Source organism: Uloborus diversus, chromosome 1 (genome assembly GCF_026930045.1).
Source record: "Uloborus diversus isolate 005 chromosome 1, Udiv.v.3.1, whole genome shotgun sequence".
In the NCBI taxonomy this organism is placed as follows: Eukaryota; Metazoa; Arthropoda; class Arachnida; order Araneae; family Uloboridae; genus Uloborus; species Uloborus diversus.
Genome location: NC_072731.1, coordinates 144,631,924 through 144,656,839, shown reverse-complemented (window position 1 = coordinate 144,656,839; position 24,916 = coordinate 144,631,924). Strand labels below are relative to the sequence as shown.

The 24,916-nt window shown below is 33.1% G+C and overlaps 1 protein-coding gene across 1 annotated transcript in view; it reads left to right on the top strand.

Moving 5' to 3' along the window:
* The window catches only part of LOC129232688 (B-cell receptor-associated protein 31-like), a 70,298-nt gene that overhangs the window by 18,539 nt on the left and 26,843 nt on the right, over positions 1 to 24,916 (top strand). Inside the window, exons 2-4 of the mRNA XM_054866819.1 lie at positions 5,539 to 5,644; positions 9,219 to 9,319; positions 17,066 to 17,198. Coding sequence (XP_054722794.1) covers positions 5,550 to 5,644; positions 9,219 to 9,319; positions 17,066 to 17,198 — 329 coding nt within the window. The 5' untranslated portion in view covers positions 5,539 to 5,549. The remainder of the gene's footprint in view (positions 1 to 5,538; positions 5,645 to 9,218; positions 9,320 to 17,065; positions 17,199 to 24,916) is intronic.

Sequence of the window (24,916 nt, the reverse complement as noted above, 5' to 3'; positions counted from 1 at the left end):
TAATTCTGCACAAATATGACAAGAATTAGTGATCTTTCGTATGTCATCATCTGAAAAAGGTAAATTTTTCGCTCGTATCCAATGAGTCATTCGCGTTATGCCAGGGTGGCAAAGAGCGTTATGCAGAGTTTTAAGGTCACTTATAAGGTTCAAAGACGCACAAATTCGAGAAAATGTATCAGCAGCTGCATTTTGACTTCCTGGACGATAAATTATGTTAAACTTGTAACAAGCGAGTTCTAAACGCCATCGCATGATCTTTTCATTTTTGATTTTGCTAGAGTGTTGTTGATTAAACATGAACGAAACTGAGTGCTGATCAGTTATTATCATAAAGTGTTTTCCTATAAGATAGTGACGCCAGTGTCGCAGAGATTCCACTACGGCATATGCTTCTTTCTCAATCGAAGAGTGCTGTTGTTCTGACTTATTTAATGTCCGCGAGAAAAAGGCTACTGATCTGCCAGCTTGACTTAGCGTTGCTGATATCGCGAAATCAGATGCGCCTGTTTCAACAGTGATCCTCAATAGTAGCCATAGATGCATTAATCAGTTCTGTTTTTAATGCTTGAAAGGTTGAAATTGCTTCTTCAGATAGAGGAAAGGGTTTTTTCTGAATTAAAGGTCGTATCCGCTCCGAAAATCTGGGTAGCCACTTGCTGTAATATGAGAACATCCCTTGGGCTCTTTGCAGAGAAGAGGTATCTTTGGGAATGGGTATCAGGTCTAATAGTTTCGTCAGAAATTATATAGCCCAGTAATTTGACAGTTCGAACAGACAAGGAGCATTTGTCATTGTTCAACATTAAATTATATTTTTTAATTGCCGATAAGAAATGTTCCAGGTTTTTGTCGTGATCTTCTTGATTTCTCCCGCAAACTGTGACATCATCTAAATATGGGAAAATGCCGTTGAGCTTTTCTTCCTGAATTATCTGATCAATAACCCTTTGAAAGCTGGCGACACCATTAGTGACCCCGAATGGTACACGAGTAAACTGATAAAGTTTCCCAGAGGCTTCAAAAGCTGTATACGATTTCTCTGTCTCCAAAATTGGTATTTGATGATATGCGCTTTTTAGATCTATTACACTAAATACTTCAAATTTTGACACTTTAGAAATTATTTCGTCGATTCTTGGAAGCGGATAAGCATCTAACAAAGTGAACTTATTTATAGTTTGAGAATAATCTATTACCATTCTAGTTTTTTCGTTCATTCCTTTCACAACAAAAGCCTGCGCACGCCATGGAGAATTACTATTCTCTATAATTCCTTCACACAGAAGTCTTTTAATTTCTGCTTCCATATAACGGTTATCCGCACTCGAATGTCGTCTAGATTTAGTTGCTATGGGCGTACAATTCTGGGAGAGATTGGCAAAAATCGAAATGGGTATAACCTTTGCAACTGCTAAATTGCAGATTTTAAGTGCTGGTTGAGAGCCACTAAATGTAATTTCAACGGCAGAATGGTTTTGAAGTACGTCATGTCCAATTAAAACATCCGAACAAAGATTTTTCATAATTAATATAGAAATATTGTAAACATAGCCTTGCATTTTAATATTCACTTGACCCTGACCAACGACATCAGAAAATAAGGATGAATTAGCCATTGTAATTTTTCCATGGTATGGTAAGATCTGAACGCCACATTTTTTTTCCGAAGGTATAATCGATGAAACTTAGAGAGTTCCGGTATCAATTAAAGCATTCGCTTTGATACTATTTACTTCAATTTGAATTATAGATTTACAAAGACAGTAAAGGGATGCGGCAGAGACGGTCGCGATACAATCAGTAGATGCAACTGGGTGTTCTTTAGCTGATACAACCCGAGAGAGACAAACACATTGAAAATGTCCTCTTTTTGAGCATAATTTGCACAAGGCATTTTTAGCTGGACATAAGTTTCTGGAATGGCGATTACCGCCGCAAAAATAACACTGACCCTTTTTTGAAATTGACGCAGCAGTTGTTGTCGCAGGGTCAAAGGCTTCATTCATTTTATTGTGTCTGTTGGTTGCAGAACCATCTACAGACAAGGACTGGCAAGCAGCATTTTGGTTAAACGTGGTAGAATAATCCGCATCTGAATAATTATCCGCTTGTACTTTCGCCAACTCTAAGGAACGAGCTTGGTTGCAAGCACCTTCAAGAGATATAGAAATGTTTTCCAACAGCCGTTGACGAATTTGACTGTTATTTAATCCAGTAATAAACGAACCTCTGATGTAATCGTTTTTATTTTGGTCTGCAGTGACGGCTTCAAAATTGCAGTCTTTGCTCAGTTGTTTCAAAGCAGATAGATATTGATCAATAGATTCTCCAGTCAATTGGCGCCTTGTCGTTAAGCGATGTCTTGCGTAGGTAACATTTTTAGGCTTAACGTATAAGGCATTTAAACTATTAACCGCTTCTTCAAAGTCTTTACTATCTGCTATGTACAAAAAACATTTGGAGAGACATAATTTGTAAGAAGTTGCATTTTACCTGTATCGGAAACATCTTTTATATGCTCTAAAAAATTGTCAAAAGTGCTTTTCCAGTGTGACCATTGTTTGTCCGCAGTTGGGCTGGAAGGATCCAAATCTAGCCTTTCAGGTTTTAAATATTTTTCCATTGCGTTAGAGATGGGATTCAAGAGTTCCGATTCCGTTGAGCTGGAAGGCTCCAAATCCAGACTTTCAGGTTTTAAAAGTTTTCCATTGCGCTAGGTATGGGATTCAAGAGTTTTGTGTATTAAATTGTTATAGAGAAAAAATTACAACCTAATTAAGGCTTTAATACACAAAACTACACTAATACACAAGAAAAAGATAAGAGCCGTTATTCAAACAGAAGAAAAAGGAAAACGACCAAGTTGCCATCGAGCAAACAGAAACTTACAAATATAATTATACGACAGTCACTTATAGTAAATTATCAGCAAGAAATGCTTGAAAATAAAATACTAAATTTATAAATTATGATTAAAATGTTGGGTAAAAAGCTTAAAATATAATGGGGTGCAGGTAGCTGCTGGAGCTGAGTGTTTTTTTCCCCCCAGCCTGTCTGCATGTGTACCTAAGAATATATGGGCACCATTTTTATGATACCCGAGTTAATTATCACTTGTTTTCACATGATGTCTGTTATATAGGTTATGTGCGCATTCAAAAACAATGTCATAGATAGTCTGTATGTAGACTCAGAGGAGTCTAGTTGTGCACCCCTCTTTTGGTTATATTCAAATGTTCCAAAAGGGGTGCCTTGCATGTTTTGGGGGCAAATTTGTGTTAATTTCAATGCAGAATTAAGTCATGTAGTAATTTGACAATCACTTGTCGATATAGTGCCAAATTTTTTGTTGACCAAAGTTTTGTCTGCAAGCCTGGCCAAAAAATTTATTTTTTGAATCCGGTTTCAATTTGATGCTATTGGCAAAGAAAGAATTTTGAATCATGTTAAAGTTATCAATATTGGGAAAATGAATTTCTGTAAAACTTTTTTTTTAAAGATTGGTTTTGTGACAAATTATGAGTTTAATTATTTAAAGTTATTTTGCTTACTCTAAGGCAATGGTTCTCAACTTTTTCAGTACTGAGGATCAGTTGATACTAGGCCTGCCATTTAAGAGGGTCAATCGTCCAACTTATCTTTGAAAAATAAACCTTTTTATGTATCAATCGGCATAGTTTTGATGATCTTCAATAAGGTTTACATTGAGTAAACGCCCTTTGCGCCCCCGGCCCCCAGAAAATTTGAAATGCCGGGCCACCTTGGTACTTCTTCAATTCCTAAGAGGACCATTATAACAGAAATAATATTTTCACAACAATTAATATCAAGCAAAATGAGATGAATTCAAAAGCTTTTTTTAATTGCGACTGTAAAAATATGTAACATATATTCCTACAATGTATTACCCGCGGGTCATAAAATCGGCCAGAAGAAAAAAAATCTTCATATAATCTGCGGTGGGGGTATGGTATAATCTGCTGTTAAAATGTGTAAAAAAATAAATTTTTGATTTAACATATAATTTTAGCAAAAAAATTGAAAACGTGAAGAAATAATAACTTTTAAGTTGTAACCAAAATTAATCTGAAAAGTAATCTAAAAAATAATGATTTCTTTTTGAAATTGTGACTGTGGTATCTAATTACTTAAAGACAAAGAGCAAATGGTCTAATTTAATGGAAATGGAGGCTTTTCCTTTACTGTATGTTTGTTCATTTTACATGGCCTGAATTGCATAAGAGGATCATTCAAGCTATGTAAGATAAGCAATCAACATGCAGCAAAACAATCTCTATAGATGAATCCTGCTGTAATTATTGAGGTTTAATGCACTGGTGTTGAGAAAAGAAAAAGCACAGAGAATACGCTGCAAATCCATAGATTATTTGCAGGAAAATGCAGTAGATAAATTTTCACTAGCTATTCATGTCTACAAGGGGCCCAACATGTCCACAGATTTTGTTGCATTAGGGCCTAAAGTTTATAGAGCCAGAGGCCTGATTTTTGTTCTTTATACATATTCCATACAGCTTTTATGCAAGTTTATGGAAGGGGAGGTGGAATTTTGAATTGGCCAAATGAATTTCCAAATTTTACCAAATGACAAAAGCAGAAAAAAAGAAGAAGAATAAAACATGTGCATGCACACATACCAGGGCTGGCAAGTTTTTGACAGCTGGTGGTTTCATCCGGTTTATAACCAGTTTTTACTGTATTGTCAAGATCCCTTTTTTGTATGGTTTTTGACATAATTGTCAAACTACAAGCATAAATTTCTGTCCAAAACCTGTCTAAAACAAAATTACCTTAACAAGTAGTTCTTAGTTTTACAAATATTGATTTCATTCACTAAAGTAAGTTTTTTTTAAAAATTGTTTTAGGTTTTTAAAATGAGGTGCTATAAAAAACCCCAAGCATCATTTTGATTCAACACGTTGCTTGTCTGCATAATAAAAGAGATAAAGTCTGTGGAATGAAAAGGCCATTATTATACATAACAGTATATTTAAAGAAAACATAAATTTAATAGACATCTTGGTGACAAAGTTTGGTGAAAATGACTTTGCAACTTTTATACTTTCTTTTCCTTGCGAAAATAGGAAAATAACGTTTTTGTTTTCACCATATTTGCTCCTATTTTTCCAACTTCATAATTTAAGGGAACTTTAAGGGTAATTAATGAATTTATTCATATTTCTTGTTCAACATGTTGGGTTAATTTTTTTTTTATTTAGTTGGCGGATTAGTTGAATCAGACTTTTATTTAATGGCTTAATCATTACTTGGTGACCTATTTTACAATGCAATGTTTCTTTAATTATTCGGGGAATATTTTTTTTTCTCATTTTAGTTAAACTTTTAGTCTTGTTGGAAGCTTTGTTCAGTTTCCATGTCCCTTAAAAAGACAAAATATTGTATGATATGAGAGCGTTTAGCACTATTTTCCACCTTATTTCTGCTTAGAATATTATATTACCAAATATTATTGATTTATTTATTTATTATTATTATTTAATTTACTTATTTTTTCAGTTTTAGACTTAATGATGACTGTTCAATGGACTCTTATTGCAACTTTTTTATACTTTGAGTTGGCCTTTATATTTTTTCTCTTGTTGCCTTTCATATCTTCAAAAATGTGAGTATTTTATTTTATGCTGTATTATATTAACTGCAATGTACAAATTTATATTATATTATTTGTAATGCATCAAATCTTTAAGCTATTAATTTTAGATAATTCATACTGTTTGCAACTAAAGGAAGTAGTTTATATGCTTTAATATTGGGAGCATTAGTTAATTACATTTGCTAAATCCCTCACAGTTCCACCATTTAACTTGAAACTTGCGGACGGCATAACTGCTGGGTGGTTAAACTATAAACACATACAGGAATAGACCGAGAACCCTGGCACTAACTCCATCATTAAGGGACATCAGAAGGGGGCAATAAATTTCCTGAGATCTGAGAAGTGAATGTATTTACAACAGGGTTGGCAAAAACCCGGGTTTTTTTTAAAAAAGCCCATGGACCAAGGGTTTTTTGGATTTTTTTAAATAAAACCCAACTAAAGCTGGGTTTTTTAAAAGAGATGTGGGTTTTTTTGTCTTTTTTTAGGGGAAAGGTGGGGTACTCGTAGCATATTGTTGCATAAGTATATGGACAAAGCACAAAAATTGTCTTGATAAAAAAAGCTGGAAAATTCAGCGTTTTCTGAAGAAGGGTATAAAAGACAACAAAATTCAAGAATGGTGAAGTTTCAGATTTTTTTAGTTTCCATGATTACCAACAGTTAAGGCAAAGTTACTTCTTGAGTGATAAAATCTATTGTTTATTTGTTCGTTTTTTATTTTGACTTTTTTTTTTGTATTTTACTTTATTGTATTTCATTTTGTTATGCAAAACTACTGTAGAACCTCAAGTAGTTTAAATCCCTTTTTACTGAATTCCAGCTTAGTTAAGACATTTCTTAGAATTTTATGTTGCCTGTTTTTCTATTTCTGTGTACAGAGTAAGAAATATTAAACTTTTTCGTAAGATAATGAAAATACTGTACATCCTATCCCGTTTTCTGTCCGACCATTTGTAAAAGCTGTTAATTTCTAAAAAATATACCTTGTTTATTCGAGTTTTGTGACGTGTTGGTTTGCAGAAAATAATTCACATGAGAGCCTTTTAGCTAAAGTAGTATCCTTTGTACAATCTGCAAATATCGAGAAAATCTGACGTGACAGGACTTAGTCAAGATAATTTGAGTTCCTTATTGACCAGTTGATGGAAAAAGTTAAATATATTTATTTAAAATCTTTGAAGCATTTTTTAATGCCCTTAAGAGTTAAGAAATACTATTAAAGTTCAAAATTCATTTTTTATGTCCATTGCCTATTGTGAAGAAGAAATAAAAAAGTTTAAATTGTAAAAGTATTTAAATTAATTTTTTTTTTTTAAAAAGTTCTCAGAAAATTTTAAAAAACCCAAAAGTGGGCTAAATAATGGGTTTTTTTAAATGGGTTTTTTCAAAAAAAACCATTGGGTCCACTCCCAATTGGGTCCAATCCGGCCAACTCTGATTTACAAGTAGTTGATTTGATTTTCAAAAAAAAATTTGAATACTGAGTTTGAGTACATAACCCCTGCTTTAAAAAATCTGAAAAGATGGGTGTGATAGGCATACTTAAAATCAACCAGCTCCAAGCTGAACTCTTAAGTTCAGATGGGGTAGGGGGGAGTCATACAAAATGCTCACATACTATATAGAATTTATACAAATACAAATGTGACGACCAGCAACAGGCTCTGGGAAAAGCTGGTCCTAGTCAATTAATTAGTCCTCAATGAAGATCAATGGCCCTCTTAAAGCTATCCACCCCCTTGTTCATTACCGCCTCTTCCGGTAAGCTGTTCCAAGTGCCCACAACCCTACTGATGTAGTAGTTTTTCCAGATTTCCAAGTTAGCCTGAGATTTAAATTGCTTAAAACGACTCCTCGTCCTGCTTTCCGTGCAAAAATTTAATTCATTTAAATTTATTTCATTTGATAAATTTAAATAACTGAATCATGTCCCCTATGACTCTCCTTTGCTCCAGGTTGTACATATTAAGCCTATTAAGTCTGGTATCATAATCTAAATCTGAAAGTTCCCGTACTAGTCTAATTACCCTTCTTTGAACACTTTCCAATACAGAAATATCTTTCTTCAGATAAGGCGACCAAAACTGAACAGCATACTCCAAACGAGATCTTATTAAACTCCTATATAAAGGCAGAACCTTCTTAGATTTGTTTTAAATAGATCTATTAATATACCCAAGCACCAAGCATTCTGTTGGCTTTGTTACTCGCAATGCTGCACTGTTGACTAAACTTGAAGTCCTGATTTATTAAGATACCCAGATCCATAACATTTTCTGCCTGACTGACTGATCCCTGTAAACAATAACTCGTATGCTTATTTCTATGACCTAAGTGTAGCACTTAACATTTCCCTACATTAACTGCCATACCCCATTTATTTCCCCACCTAGTAATGTGATCTAAATCCTGTTGAAGCTATTTTACTTGTTCTTCATTCTCGACAATCCCCATCAGTTTTACATCATTAGCAAAACAATTCATGCTTCAGAAATATTATCATTGATGTCATTCATAAAGATAATAAACAAAAGAGGCCCTAAAACTGATCCGTAAGGAACCTCGCTTAAAACATCACTCCATTTAGAATGATTTCCTCTTGCAACTACTCTTTGTTTCCTACCAGTGAGCCAATTTCTAACCCAAAGTAAAGTTTTCCTCCTATTCCTATGTCAGCTAGTTTGCTGAGCAGAGTAACATGCAGTACCTTGTCAAAAGCTTTTTTGAAAATCAATACAAACATCATCCACACATTTTTTGTTATGTAAAGCTGCGGTATCCTTGTCGTAGAAGTGCAGTAATTTAGTAGCGCAGGATTTACCTTTCCTGAAACCATGCTGCAAACTAGTCAACAGACTATTAGTTATTATTATATCTTAATTTTGATCAAAACTTCAAAAATCTTACAAATCACTGAAGTCAGACTTACAGGTCTATAATTCCCAGCATTACCTTTAGACCCTTTCTTAAAGAGTGGCGTTTTGTTAGCCAGCTTCCAGTGAAATCTTAAGTTTCATATCATGTTTTAAGTGTTTGACTTTTCTGTACTGATACAAATTAATATTAAGTACAGTGGACACCGCTTAATTGAATCAACCTCTTTAACAAATCAAATCATGAAAAACAGAACAAAATCCCTCTTTACTGAATTCCCCTCTTTATTGAATCAGCCGCTTTCTGGAATCAAAACTGTTTAGCACAAACCTGGTTCATATAAGCGGCAGCTTCTATATTTAATCTATTTATTTATGAATGTTATAAATACAGTTCACTTCACACTTTTCCAGTGCTGTTTATACCAGTAGCAACAACCGTGATTCTTAAGGAAAACCGGATAAACTTTTAAACAGACATTTTCAGTTCACAATCTTTTAATGTTTGTTTAAAAAGGTCGTCATCGTTGTTTTCAATCAATCTGTAAAATATTTCATTTTAAACGTTTAAATGTTACAAGTTTCCATTAGGCAACATACTGTTAGTCTTGTCATTTAAAATTCTTGCTGAATATTTTTAGTGTGTGACAGTTGTATGTATTTTGCATCCATTTAAACACCTTTTTCACAATTCATTATTACAGATGGCAAAGCATATTTTATTCAAGAATCTTCAAAGCTGTGATATCAAAGGCAAACACATATTTCAGTGTAATGATAATGGTATTATTTTTATTTTTCTTAGGTAAGTTTTTCTCCATGCTTTGAAAACAATTTTGCTTGCACTCTATCATGTTACTTCTAGAGTCCAGATTGTATGCAAATGTATATGTATATTGTCGCCTCAGAACAACAGTAAGACATCTAATCCCAGGAATAATAGTAAGATATCCTGCTGTTGCTTTGAGGCATATTTCTGTTTTTGGCACAAGTGCATATAAATGCCCAAAACAGTAAAATTTTTAAATAAAAGAATATTACTGCATTTTTTATTTGTTTTAAAAAAGGTTTTTTGTTAAAAAGCGACATGGAATGACTATATTTTGTTCTTCATAAAGAGCAAAAAAAAAAAAAAAAACAAGCAACATATGGAAAAATGTTTCAGGGAAATGTATACTGCCACCTCCAGTGACCAATGAGCAGGGCTATCCAGAGGTCATGGAGCAGACTCTGGCCATAATATTTTTGCTGGGGTAGAGGTGAGGTTCTTGTTCTTGGGTGGTGGGGGAGGGAACTCTGCAATGCTTGAGGGCTGAGCCATGGCTTTTGAGGCAGATAGGCACAAAAAGCAAAATATTTCTTTTAGAGCAGTGGTTCCTAACCTTTTTTTCTTTACGACCCCTTTTTCGCCAACTAAACAACCTGCGACCCCCTATGTGTCCCCCGCATACATATATATGAGTGTGAGTGCATATGTGCATAATTTAAATAATAGCTCAAGGTGATTAAGATATTTTATTTGTACTTAGGTTTTCGGAGGAACTGAGGTCCTAAAAATCTTATATATTCTTAGTGTCTCCAATTTTCATTGAAGTGAATGGAGGCATTTTATTTCAACAAGGACGTCAAGATGTCAAAAAATTGAGAGGAGGACTTTCAGCAGCCACTTAGTTTATTTTAAACATAAATATAGCAAGAGAGATAAATGTAGTCCATATGTTTTCTTGGAGGGGGAAGGGGCCATTCGTTACTAGCATATGCGCAATCAAATTAAGAGAATTGTGTTATATAAGCGGAAAAAGAGAATTAACAAATGAACCCACTGTTAGAAATCAAGTTTAACATTCGGGAAGGTCCTCCCCCAGAAACTGTTCAATATTATAGTTCTCAAATTGCCATTAAATGATCACTGGTAATGTTAGGAGGAGGAGAGGTTTAGGGACTTTTGAATGGTTCAAGCTCGGAGATTTGGCCTTTGAAATTTCTCGAAATTGAAGTCCTAAAGATTAAGTTTTAAACGATTTCTAAAGAGAGAGAGTAGAGGAGGAGGATCGGGGATGCTCTCTAATTTTTCAAAAATGAAAATGAAATTTCCTAAAAAAGCTCAGTTGTAGACCATCATTGTGGAAGTTAAGGGAAAAAAAAGGTGTTCGGTCAACCTTTCCCCAGGAATTTTTTGAATCTGAGATCCTAGAAACGCAATTATAAGCCATCTTTGTAAACGATAGAAGAAAGGTTTAGATTCAGAACCTCTACCAAAGAATTTTTTCAGAATAGAAATTCCAAAAATGAAGTTTTAGACGAGTTATAATCATGTATGAGGAAAGAGGATCATGGATACTCCAGGGAATTAAAGTCCAAAAAACAGAATAGTAGTTTACCTTTGATAACTAGGCAAAATAGAGACCCTCAACCTGATTTTTTTAAAATAATTTGCTAAAAACAAAATTTGATATGATCTTTAATTATGTGAAGGAGACAGTAGACATTATACTTAAATTTTTTTTGCAATTAAACTCATAAAAACCTGTACAGTTGATTTTTTGCAAACAAATAATGAAAAGGAAAGTATAACTTAAGTTGGTCACCTTATGACATGCATTACTATAGTGGATTCACGAAAAATATAAACTTTCGTTTCCAAAAAACTTTTAATACATGTAACGAAATCAAGAGGGCGCCATCAACTTTGCTGAGTAGAGGAGGGATGATAAAAAGTCGAAAAAATTTCCTTGGCAGAGAGTGTGAGTGGAGGGAACGAGCTAAGTGAGGCTGGAAGGTACAGCTGAAAAGGTTGCTTCGACGGGAAGAAATGAGCCTTCTGTGATCATGGAGTGCCATGTTTGTCGGAACCCCTGAAAGCCTGCGATAGATTCCCCTCCTCTACCGGACAATGCAACGTAAAAGAATAATACGCCCTCGGCAGAGTTCATGATATTCCTTTTTTTTATTTGGCCAAGCTCTCACAAGATTTGATGATTCACGGGGCCCCGGCATTACGAAGGATGCAGCGAACGAACAGTAAGTGTTTGTCATATGTTACTGGTGACCAATTTGTTCCTATCATGTTAAGGCTATGATATAAGTGGATTTTGTCAATGTGTGAGGTTTCATGTAACTTCAATAGATTTATGTTAATTAAACTTTTCCTTGTAATCTACGAAAGTGTAATGTTTTACTATGTCACGTGGTTTTTATTCTTTAGGAAAAATAGTAATATATTTGAGTAGCATGTGTTACGATAATTAAGAATAAATTTGCATTTTAGCTCAATTCGGATTTTTACTGTACGATGCAATTAGATTGCGGATTGCAACCACGTGACGCCATTTGGCTCTGTCTGGTAAATTGGCTTGTTTATGATTAAGGAAATACTTATGAACTGGGTTGTTGGACTGGAGAACACGGAAGCTATACGATCATAAAATTTAATTGAGGAATTAAGTGTTATTTTGTTTTTTTAGTTTATAATAGAAGCAAACAGTCCGTACAAACCCATTTCTTGACTATTTTTGATGAAGTTAGGGAACGGGATGGGATTTAAAGCTTTTCACGGAATATTTTGAAAATTAAGTCTTATAAACACAAACAAGACATCTTTCAGGATAAGAGTTGGGGTTTTAAGAAACTCTCGCATAAATTATTCGAAACTTAAGCTAAGAAAATAAAATTTTAGATGATTTTTAAAATTATGTTAGAGGGAGGGGAATTCGGGATTATTTCGCAGAAATTTGTGGGAATAGAAGTCCCTAAACCGAAATGTAAGAGAAACTTAGAGGACGTTTGGGTATAAACTACTGTGATATAAGGGGGCCCCATTGCCCTCTCCTGGATTTGCCACTGCGCTCAAGTGTTGATACTCCTCTAAAGTGATGCTATTTTTTCTCTATGTATTTTTGTTTTCAAATTATGCAGTGATGATTTTAAAACATAGGGATGATCTTGTAACCTTATAAAAAATACTTTGGGACCCCCTTCGGGGGGGGGGGGGTGAGGTCCACATGTTGAATACATGTTGGTTTTCAGATATTTACATAATTGTAATTGAAGAATTTTGAAAAGAAGAAGGAAACGAATAAGAGAAACTAGTAAGGTCGAATTTAGTCAAGTTTATCATAAATTTCAAATCAAAGGGCAAAAGAATAATAAAAAGCAAACACAAACCTCTCCTGCTCAAGAGAAAATATTAATATTGGAAAAGCATCGTCCATCAGAAAGAAATTATAACTAGCCATAAAATTAAAATAATAATAATAATACGTCCAATACAAAAGAAACATACACTCAAACATACAAAAGAATTTATCCAAAAATAACATCCAAGAGACCAAATTACTTGAAGATGAAGGACTTCTAGACAATCATACAAATACAATACAAATGTGATGACCAGCAACAGGCTCTGGGCCCAGCTAGGCTGGTCCTAGTCAATTTATTAGTCCCCCAAGATCAATGGCCCTCTTAACTCCTTAAGACCGAGTCCGCCCGAAAACGGCTTTGTAACTTAGATCCGAGAACGCCCGAATCCGGCCCACTTAAATGAACGCGAGTGTAGTGGGTAGAAAGAGACTCCTACTTGGGAGACCATCCCAAGGAAGTTCCTTTCTTCTCGCCGGTAGTCATTTAGCAAGTGACAGTGACAATTGCATGAATGGAGAGCTGTTAATGACTGGAGGTCACATGGTATCCTCAAAAAATGAAAAAAAGAAGATTCGTTGTACAATTGCATTTTGTTTTCCTCCACTTTTAATTCTCATCATTTTATGCCAGTTTTTAGAAACAAATGGTATTTTGGGTTTTATAAATTTATGTACGAACTATCATTGGTAAAAATAATACAAAACAATGTTGATAAAGCACACAATTTGCAAATAATTGCATATACATGTTTCGGGGTTATAAGGAACTTTGAAACACGTGTATGCAACTACTATTTGTAAAATTATGCCATCTGTTGATCTGTTTTTCATCATCTTTATTTTTAGCCTCAAAGTACTTATTTCTTTCCAGTTTTAGAATCTCAAAAACAACGCTTAGCAAATCAGAGCTAAAAAGGCATCTAAACAGATCTGTTAAGAGCTTGAATGGGCCCTTGAAAATAAACTGTCCCCCCCCCCCCACACACACAACTGTTACTCAAACAGTAGTGCAACAAAAAATGAGATAGGAGATCATAATTACATCAAGAAATAATAACTACATGTACGCACACATAATATATAGATTATTTAAGCATGATCTGACCAACTCCAAATTTCAGGTCGCTCTGGTGACTAAAGAAAATGCCTTGGCAACTATTCTCCCAGAATGGGAGAGAAAAAAGAATTGTGTTACCATATTATAAAATCTTTAATCTAGCGAAGGATTACTTTCCTTTTGAGTTCAAAATTCTGAGTAAAGTCATACTTACTAGTAATATATATAAAAATTTGCACTTCTAAAAATGTAAGCACAAAACAGCATTTTCTAATTTTCTTCTGAAGAACATGTCACTCACGCTCAAAGGAATATTTTTATGCATACATATCTATCTTTATATACATTAAAATAATGAAATTAGAAGTTCTGTGTATGTCTGCCTCGCAACAATCTTTAGAAATCTCTAACAATGAAAATTTCAGGAAGAGTTCAATTAAGGATGAAATTTAATTGAAAAAAAAAGATGGTTGTGTGTCGTGCTACGTATAGTGCGGTTGTAATAAGTTGAGCTACGACATTGACAATGTTTACCTTTTCTTAAAGAAATTAGAAAAATATAGAGATATAGATAGATAGATGGATGGATACAGACATAGGTAGATTACTTATGTACAGAGATATATTTTCTGATTTTCTGTAATTCTAAAATATATCTCTTAAAAATCTAAAAAAAATATGTATATTTCTAAAACAAATATACATATTCTAAAAAAAATGTTATATAACTTTACTGTAGCCTTTTCAATAACTTTATAAAAAAGGAAAACATGTATTAAAAATAACTATATGTTTTGTAATTTATTTATTCTGCAGAAGAATAAAAGTTATTGGCTATGCTCAAACTTTTTTAATCAATGGAAATCGGGGGAAATGTTTCCAAAAACTAAAGTTACTAGAAAGGTTAGGCATTTTGCGCTGTAGGTTGAACATGATATTCATAAAAACGAACTGATTAGCAATATAGGTAGGAACTGATAGAAAGTCACGCTATGAGACCACCTCAAAGATCCTTTCTTCCGACCAAAGTATTTTCAACTGATGGGACAAGTGACAGTGATGTACGTTCTATCTTTTTCATTCATGCAACTTGTTTTTTTTTCCCCCTATGAAATTCTTCATTCCGAAGTTGCTTTTGATTTTTGAATATTTTTTTCTGGTTCAGATGTTTTATTCGTAATTTTAAAACATCCATGTGTCTATAGATCGCAGACAGCTGAACCAACAAGAAAGATACGCGATAAACACTAGACTAGGGAAATAGCAAAAAAAGGCCGCTCACCTGAAGCGTGACAGCTTACCACGCCTCCTGCAATTAGTGCACACAAGAACTGATGAGATGCTGCCAATGGGGGTTTCAGAGTGGGTCCATTTCTAAAATAGCTTGGTCGAAAAAGTCAGGACTTAACTGTAGTAAAAAATTCCCCCCTTCCCGGTCTTAAAGAGTTAAAGCTATCCACCCCCTTGCTCATTACCGCTTCTTCCAGTAAGCTGTTCCAATTGCCTACGACCCTACTAAATTAGTAGTTTTTCCTGATTTCAGAGCTAGCCTGAGTCATTAATGGAGGTTGGTCGCTCTTAGAGGTCATTTTCGATCATGCAAATACAGCACCAATAGCTGTTATTTATTTTCTTCTTGCAGTGTATTAAACAAGAACATTATGGTAAAAATGTATTTAAATAAAGAAACTATTTTTTTTTCATTTTTTATATAAAATATAGTTTTTACAGTAATTTTCTATCTGATCTTCCATTCTTGTGTAAGTTGATAATTTCAATACATTGCTCAAGCATGAGATAACTTGCTTTTTTAGAATTTTGACTGCAACGTATGGTGATGAAATGCAGAATGCAACTTCACTGAAACAAATTCTTGAGCTATTCAAATGTGCTAAAAAAATTTTTTTCCACTGTAATGAACTAAGAATACTCCGTTCTAACCCCCCTCTCCCGTAAGCAACCAAGAAATTCCAAGAAACAACCTTTTAAAGAAGTTCTATTCTTATCAACTGAAAGTGCCCGCTTGACTTGCCTCTAGATGTGCATGTGCCACCTTAGCTTCCCAAGGGTCTGAAAAACAACGCCTTCCTTTTTGTGACATTTTTGGGTCCCAAACAGAGAGGACAAGAAAAGAACTCGTTTGGATCCTCAGGAGAATAGATTTTAATCCCTTATTCTGCTTTCCTTCCGCCATCATTAACATGATGAAAACTGTGTACAAACTAAATGTTCTATTTTTTTTCTTTTGTTGTCACTCTCTTTTGAGATTTCTGTAACAAAAATTCCTATATTTGTGAATGCTGAGGTTCACAATTTGCCGGTGGTTGTGAGAGGTTCCAATAGTCTTTCCCAGAGGTATTTTAACATTAGTCATATATGGGGGAAAATTGGCACCTCAGAAAAGTGATCGTTAATGGAGGTGGTCGCTCATAGAAGTTTCACTTTTCTCTTTTTTTTTTTTTGCGTAAGGGAAAAAAAACAGTGCATATTTTAGGTATTTTTACTTTGTACTGTCGGTCCTGCTTAATGGAATATTGTCGGTTCCCAGAAATATTATTTGATTAAGCAAGGATTTTTTTTTAACTTTCGAAAATGACAACATTTGCCTTAAAGCGTAATAATAATAAATCTATTGCTATATAAAGGAAATAGTTAATGTTATTGATAAAACGTTTTTGAAATAAGCTAAATAAACAACAAAATATTTTAGCAGAAATTTCATGTATTTCTGCTTTAGCCTTGGCGAATGGGCGGTAATTTACTGAATATACCATGCATTGCCTTCAATCTTCAAGTTGAACCGAACCATTGCTTCGGTCACTCTTCTGGGCTGTGCTAATTCTATATTAGCTACCAGTTTGTTTGGCACTCTTGGCTTCCTCAAGAGATTTTCTATCTCCAGCTCAGTCACTTTCCTATGCCGAGCTGATGAGTGCTAATAAGCACAAAACTGCAGTCCTCGGCTGGAAATGACTGAGCTGGCGGTGTATTTCATGCATTGTTGGATTGTTTTACAGTGTGACCCTTGAATAAAAGAGGTTGGAAATCCCTGATTTAAAACATTAATGATTTAATTTTTCTAAAACATACAAAAAAAATATTGGTTCCATTTCTTTTGTTTCATGAAAATTTTCTAGGTAGGTTATCTTTACTCAAGATGCTTTTTCATTCTATGGCATCTAAATTTTAAAATGCTAAAATTTAGAATCAAGGATAATAGTTGAACATTTTGAACTGAACTACAGAACATAAATTTTATTTTTAAATTTTTGTGTGCTTGTCATGCATTTAAAATTTATGGTTATGCTGAAAGTTTTGTTTTTCCTTTTTCTGACTAATGCACTTGACTTTGCAGATTCACTTCGTGAAATGTGGAAGTACTCTGAAAAACACCATAAAGACTTTGAAGCAGCAATGCAAATGAATATGAAATTGTTTCGATCCCAGAGAAATTATTATATTTCAGGATTTAGTATTTTTTTATCCCTGTAAGTTTTCTTTTTTAAAATTTTCTGTATAAAAAAAAAATTATTTTTGAATTTCTTAGGTTCATAAGTTATGTTTGCATGCAATTGCTATAAAAACTTCATATATTCTTTGTGAGCCTAAAACTCAAACTATCCTTTTTTTTTTTAATGGAACAATTTGATAAAGGGAACCATTTTCACGATTATATTTTGCGGAATACGTAAAGAAGAGCAAACTTTAAATAATTAATGTGTTGTGTTCATCACGAAACTTTCTTCTATATATTTCTTATGAATTCTGATTCCTCCCCGTGCATGAGGAGAAAGCAATATTCCCAGAAAAAATAAAATTATGCACACAAAGGACTTGAGGATCATCTCAATTTCTGAATTATCGCAAAAGCAAATCAAAGATCAAAAATTGAAAGTTATTTTAAAAGCCTTGCTTGAACTAATTACAAATATTTTATTTGTTAACAAACATAAGATGGCAATAGTTAAGAGCCATTATTTTGAAATTCAGACAAAAAACGGAAATTTTGGCAGTGACCATTTTTGATTTTCCTAATTTTTTTATATGTTAAAGTAGGTCATAAGAAGTGAACATTCTGAAATTTTTAGCCTTCCAAAATTTTATTTCGCTCGTTAAAAATTCCCAAAGTTTGAGGTTTTGCAGTGCTTTTTTAGAAAAATTCTATAAGTCGCATTTCAGTGCGCTATAGCTCTTTACAGAAACACCACCTCACGGTTACGTTTATATTTATTGGTTGTACTGTATCTAGTGAAGATGACTTCATAGTTATTTTGGTTGGGGATTGTTGCTTTCTTCAGATAAGGGGTCGCAAAGTATGGATTTTATCCGTTTTCCGCGCAAGTTTAACCTGCGTTATTTCCCCCAAAAAGCCACCCCCCGAAAAAAATGTAACATATACTGAAAGTTTATACTATGAAGAGAGTAAATGGCACAAAATTTGTTTGAGGTTTAATTTTTTTAGGAGAAAAATACCCTGATATTTTTCAAATTATCAAAAATTGTGCTTTTTTGATCACAATTAACTCAAAGCAGCATCACTAGGAAAAAAAACCTTTTATATATTATGGTACCTGGCTATGTGTAAAACATCATGAAAAAGAAAACAGCATGGGATCTCTTCTTGTTTTCTAGAAAATAATTTTTTTTGTAGCTCATTTTATGCGTTTTCTCGTGCCTAAAACGTGTGTCCAGTATGCAGATTAAATCTGCTAAAACTTAAAGGATGTAGTAAGAATGTATATATGTATGTATAAAGAAAGAGAAAAAGACTAGTACTACTTTATTTTTCTGATTTTTACAAATTGATAATATTTTAATTGCAGGTAAATCAGAAAACGATAAATCAATATCATATATATATATATATATATATATAAAATTAAGCAAACAGAATTACAAATATTAAACAAATTATAAATAACAAATGATGATAAAAAGGAAAAATGCAAACAGCTATTAAGTAGGAATAGAAAAAGAGTGAATCCAGAGCTCATCAGCCGTGGAGGATTCATTAATTATGGTCAAAAGACCAAAATTTTAACTATAAACTAGAAGAGAATGCTTAAGCTCCAGTACATGTAATATAGAGTAACAATGGGCAAACGCACCACTTGTTAAGCTAAAAACAATAAACTAGAGCTCAAACCTAAAACTAAAAGCAGGGGGTTTCGCCTCGACTAATTAGGAAAACAAGTTCCGATAATTAGCCTTCCACGGGACAGTACCGGCCAATAACAAAATTGTCTTACCTTGAAATCCAAGTAAACATATCCAGTCCGTTGTTCAGCATGATAAAAAAGCCTATCCATTCGTCAACAAAACATTAAAAATATAAAAACCATGTCCAAAAAACAGTCCAAAGACGTACCAGGTCGCCTGTTTCGCACGTGTAAAAATTTTATCCACTATGGTGATTCATAAAAAAATGGTTTGTCACGGTTGTATCATACATTTACACAGTTAAACAGTTTCAAAAGAAGCGAAATGTTCATCGAAGGCTATACTTAAGCAGATGTTTTCAACTAGATTTTTAGGGAAGTTATTATGAAAAAGTAAGTTTTTGAGTACTGAAATTTCTTGCTTAAATGCAGAAATGGTGTTGCAAATTCTTTTAATTCTGATAGCTTGCGAAACAATAATGCCAATAAAAACCTTTTTACTAAGGCAGGAGGAGAAATCTTGTAAACTGTTAACTGCGAAATTGAATTCACGTCTTTTATCATAGATCGTAGTGGAACAATTTGAGTCAATTTGTATGTTGATATCCAAGAAATTAAAGCTATTATGATTAGAATTGGTCTTTTTGAGCGTTAATGAACTATGATAAATGGTTTTGCTGAGTTCAGAAAAATTAGGAAAATTTATACACAAAAGGTCATCAATGTATCTACAACAAAGAGGTGTAGAGGAAGGATTGTCAATTAAATATTTTCGTTCATAATATAAAAGAAAAAGGTTGGCTAATGTAGAGCTAAAATTAGCTCCCATTGCTATGCCATTAATTTGAAGAAAACATGAATTACCATTTTTGAAAAAATTATTGAAAATACAAAATTTAAAAAGACCAAGAAAAAACAATTCATTAAAATCAAGGGAATCCTTGACTGAATTAAAAAGTTCTGAAACAGAGGAAAAAAGTTCAACGAGTGGGATATTGGTGAAGAGGTTTTCAAAATCAAAAGTTTCTAAGTGGTTTATATCAAGCATATTAAGTAAATTGATGACTTCAACACTATTATTAACAATCCAGAACCAATTCATTTGTTGAAGTTTAAGTTGTTCAAGAATTTTTTTGAGAAATTGTTCAAGCTTTACACTCAGATTTTTTCCAATGGTGTTGGTGGCAGAGCAAATAAATCGAAATCCAACAGGTGTTTTATGAAATTTTGGAATTGCATATAAGTAAGGTAAGTTAACAGAATCAGGACGTGGCAATTTAAAAAGTTTGTAAGCAGCAGCAATTTTTTTGATGATGGAGGATTCATTAAGTTTGGAGGAAACATAAGTGGTGGTTTTTTCGAGTTCATTTTTCAAAATATTAGCATATAATTTTTTGCAGCAGATAGAGTAATTAGAACTTGCTGTATCAACAACTATAAAGACAAAAGCTTTTATAAAATTATTGATGGCATTATTTTCATCAGCAGAAAGATGGAAGTATGAAGATTCAGTGTTAGCAATATCACGTAAACGTGATTTCAGTTCAATTAAAAAGTGGTGTCTATATTCAAGAAATGCATTGAGTGGAACATTAAAACAATAGGAGATTTTTCTTAAAAAATATTCAAGTTCAAATGTAAGCTTATTAAAAGCTTTTAGGAAATTAATACGAAAATTAGGCCGATATTTAGTACCCAAACTAAAAAGTTTAATGAGTTTTTTGTTTTGTAAAAAATTCAAATCACCGGTCAGAATATGACCAAAATCAGAGTTGAAGAAGATGGAATTAGAGAAATTAGCACAATTACAATCAAAATTCAAATATTTTTCAAAAATTTTTGCAACTTCTTGATAGTTTAGAATATTTTTTGAGAAAGGAGGATTGAATTTGTAGCTGAAGACAATTTGTAGATCCTTGATGGGAAAAAAATCCAAAAGTTTACTGTGTAGTTTAGAAAAGTTTAAATAGTCGAATGATTTTTGTAAAAAACTAAAGGTGCAGTAGTAAGTTTGATGTTGTTGCGTATAACCAACTTTGTAGATCAGAAGATCATAACAAAGAAATTCAAAGTGTGAATTTTTAAAAAGGTAGTTCGGAAGGAAATTTTTAAGTTTTTTTAGAAATTTTTGTTTAAGACCAAAAAGAAATTTCCTAACATATTCAGTGTCATAAGAATGACAAAAAGAATTTTCAAGCTTATTAAGGATTTCAAAGGGCGAAAAAATGCAGAAACGAGGAGGGGATTTTCCTGATACTCTATTAAAACGAGAAGTACTTGTATTATTTCCAAATCTAAACAAAGAATAAATACAAAGATTTTTAGAAGAGTTATGGTATGCTGTATATGATTTATTATCAAGGGAGGAATTTAACCCATAGGGGAAAATAGATTTGAAACGAAGAATAAAATGAGATTCTAGTGAAAGTCTCTTTTCCAAAGAGTGTTCAAAACCTAGAATTGAAATAGAAATTTTATCAAAACTGTGAAATTGAAAATGCTGAAGTTCTTTGTCTTCTTTGTTTTTGAACGAAAGTATATCATGTCTGTGATTGTTGATACGAATATTTAGAGAATTCCTAGTTTGTCCAATATAACATAGATTTCAGGAAAGACATTTAATAAGATAAACAAGATGATGTTGCTTTCAAAAGTTACCCTCAAAATGAACACTAGCTTCAGTGTCAGCCAAAGATCAAATTTTACAACGATTATTTGTACATAAGCCCATAGTAAAGAAAGTAGGTGCGGTAAGACAATTTATAGCAGCAAGACTGTACATCGTAGAATCGAGGAAACGACGAAACCCGAAAATTAAAAGAACAGCATAGAAACAAAGCAAACACCTAGTATGTAAATTAGAAGGCGCAAAGCAGCACAAAAATTAATTACATACAAGATAAAATAATAATAAAAGTGAAAAATATTGAAAAGACTACACCAAGAGCCCATAGATGCGCATCGCAGCAAAACTAAAAAGCCAAGTAAATATAAAATTAAGCAAACAGAATTACAAATATTAAACAAATTATAAATAACAAATGATGATAAAAAGGAAAAATGCAAACAGCTATTAAGTAGGAATAGAAAAAGAGTGAATCCAGAGCTCATCAGCCGTGGAGGATTCATTAATTATGGTCAAAAGACCAAAATTTTAACTATAAACTAGAAGAGAATGCTTAAGCTCCAGTACATGTAATATAGAGTAACAATGGGCAAACGCACCACTTGTTAAACTAAAAACAATAAACTAGAGCTCAAACCTAAAACTAAAAGCAGGGGGTTTCGCCTCGACTAATTAGGAAAACAAGTTCCGATAATTAGCCTTCCACGGGACAGTACCTGCCAATAACAAAATTGTCTTACCTTGAAATCCAAGTAAACATATCCAGTCCGTTGTTCAGCATGATAAAAAAGCCTATCCATTAGTCAACAAAACATTAAAAATATAAAAACCATGTCCAAAAAACAGTCCAAAGACGTACCAGGTCGCCTGTTTCGCACGTGTAAAAATTTTATCCACTACGGTGATTCATAAAATATATATATATGATAGCAATATAAGGATTGAACAAGAAAGAGAAATTCTTTTAAAAACGAAAAAATGAAAAATCCCAAAATACTCTGGGGCCTCATCATGGGGTACTCCCCAAGGGTATCTACCCTTGGGGGATACTATGATACTATCTATCCCCAAGAGGTCTATCAGTATCATAGAGCAGCCTATGGCGCCTATTAAACTGAGTAGTGAAGTTCATTTTGGTTGACTTGTCCAGATTATAAATACAGTATATGACAGTGTTTCTTTTATATATATATATATATATATATATATATATATATATATATATATATATATATATATATATATATATATATATATATATATATATATATATATATCTTATCAATCCCAAAATATTTCTTATTTATTTATTTATGTCCATAGCAATGGAAGAAATTTCATGAAAAATATCTGCTTCACTTTCCTCTAAATGTCTATTTTTTATGTTATCTTCATATACCTCTAAAAGGCTGTTGGTTCTTGATAAATAAGTATTATTTGCTTTTTTTTTGCTTTGTATATCGGAGCAGATTGAATTTGACCTTTTGTCAGATATTGTTCGGTTGGAATATTTTTATGTCTTCAATCATCTCTGTTCTCATTGCATGTTCTACTTAGTCGAGCGTCTGATTTCTCCCTGTTTTCTCACCATAAAGGAACTTTTCTTAAAGAAAATCTCTTTCTTTCATTGAAAATCGTGTACTTTTACGAGCTGGGAGAGCCCACCCCTCACATGAGATTGACAAAATGTTTTCTTCTTTGTTTTCTCCTTGTTGACTGGTAGATGCCTGACCAAGACCATAAGAAACAGAACTCTGAACAGTTATTTGAAGATGACATAGAAAATAGACATTTAGAGGAAAGTGAAGCAGATATCATTCATGAAATTTCTTCCACTGCTATGGACATAAATAAAAAAATAATTATTTTGGGATTGATACGATAAATCAATATATATATATATATATATACTATCGATTTATCGTTTTCTGATTTACCTGCAATTAAAATACCATCAATTTGTAAAAATCAGAAAAATAAAGAAATAAAGTATTGCTAGTCTTTTTCTCTTTCTCTATTCACACATATATACATTCCTACTACATACTTTAAGTTTTAGCAGATCTGATCTGCATACTGGACACACGTTTTACGCACGAGAAAAGGCATAAAATGAGCTACAAAAAAATCATTTTCTAGGAAACAAGAAGAGATCCCATGCTGTTTTCTTTTTCATGATGTTTTACACATAGCCAGGTACCATAATATATAAAAGGTTTTTTTTTCCTAGTGAAGCTGTTTTGAGTTAATTGCGATCAAAAAAGCACAATTTTTGAAAATTTGAAAAATATCAGGGCATTTTTCTCCTAAAAAAATTAAACCTCAAACAAATTTTGTGCTATTTACTCTCTTCATAGTATAAACTTTCAGTATATGTCACATTTTTTTGGGGGGGTGGCTTTTGGGGGGGAAATAGCGCAGGTTAAACTTGCACGAAAATGGATAAAATCCATACTTTGCGACCCCTTATCTGAAGAAAGCAACAACCCCCAACCAAAATAACTATGAAGTCATCTTCACTAGATACAGTACAACCAATAAATATAAACATAACCGTGGGGTCGTGTTTCTGTAAAGAGCTATAGCGCACTGAAATGCGACTTTTAGAATTTTTCTAAAAAAGCGCTGCAAGACCTCAAACTTTGGAAATTTTTAACAAGCGAAAAAAATTTTTTGGAAGGCTAAAAATTTCAGAATGTTCACTTCTCATGACCTACTTTGACATATAAAAAAATTAGAAAAATCAAAAATGGTCACTGCCACACCTTATCTGAACTTCAAAATAATGGCTCTTAAAAATTTTAAATCATTGAGATAATATTTCCAAAAATTCCCATGCAATCACGAGAAATACCCAGACGACAGTCTATTACGATTCATCTTTCTTATTGTTGCATTAATAAAGCTATTTTTATTCGCACAAAAAGTTAAAAAAAATCAGCACCTGTTGGAGCGATTTGCGCCAAAATTGAACCAATGCTGTTTTTATATAGGTTCACATTTATTCAAGATTTCATCCAGAACGTAGTATTACTTTTTAAGATATAGCACTTGCAATGAAAAAGAAAGAACATACCATTGCAGCACCCCCCTTTTCAGCTCTTGGCGGCAAAATAAAATCAGTGCTTGTTTCTTGAGTTATAGCAGACACAAATGACAACAAAAAATGTTCTATAGCTCAAGCTCTGTTTGAGCTATTGACACCAAAATTGAATCAGCACCTTTACACATTAAGGGCAACATATGGACCAAATTTTGTTTGATTCTGCCCGTTACATCCTGGGGAATAGCAGGCACGCATAACTTAAGAAATGTTACATTGCTCCACCCTCCTTGGAGGAATTCTCACCAAAAACCAATGGACACAAGTTCACATAGATGCACATAAATGTACCAAATTTCGTGTGATTTCATGCGGTAG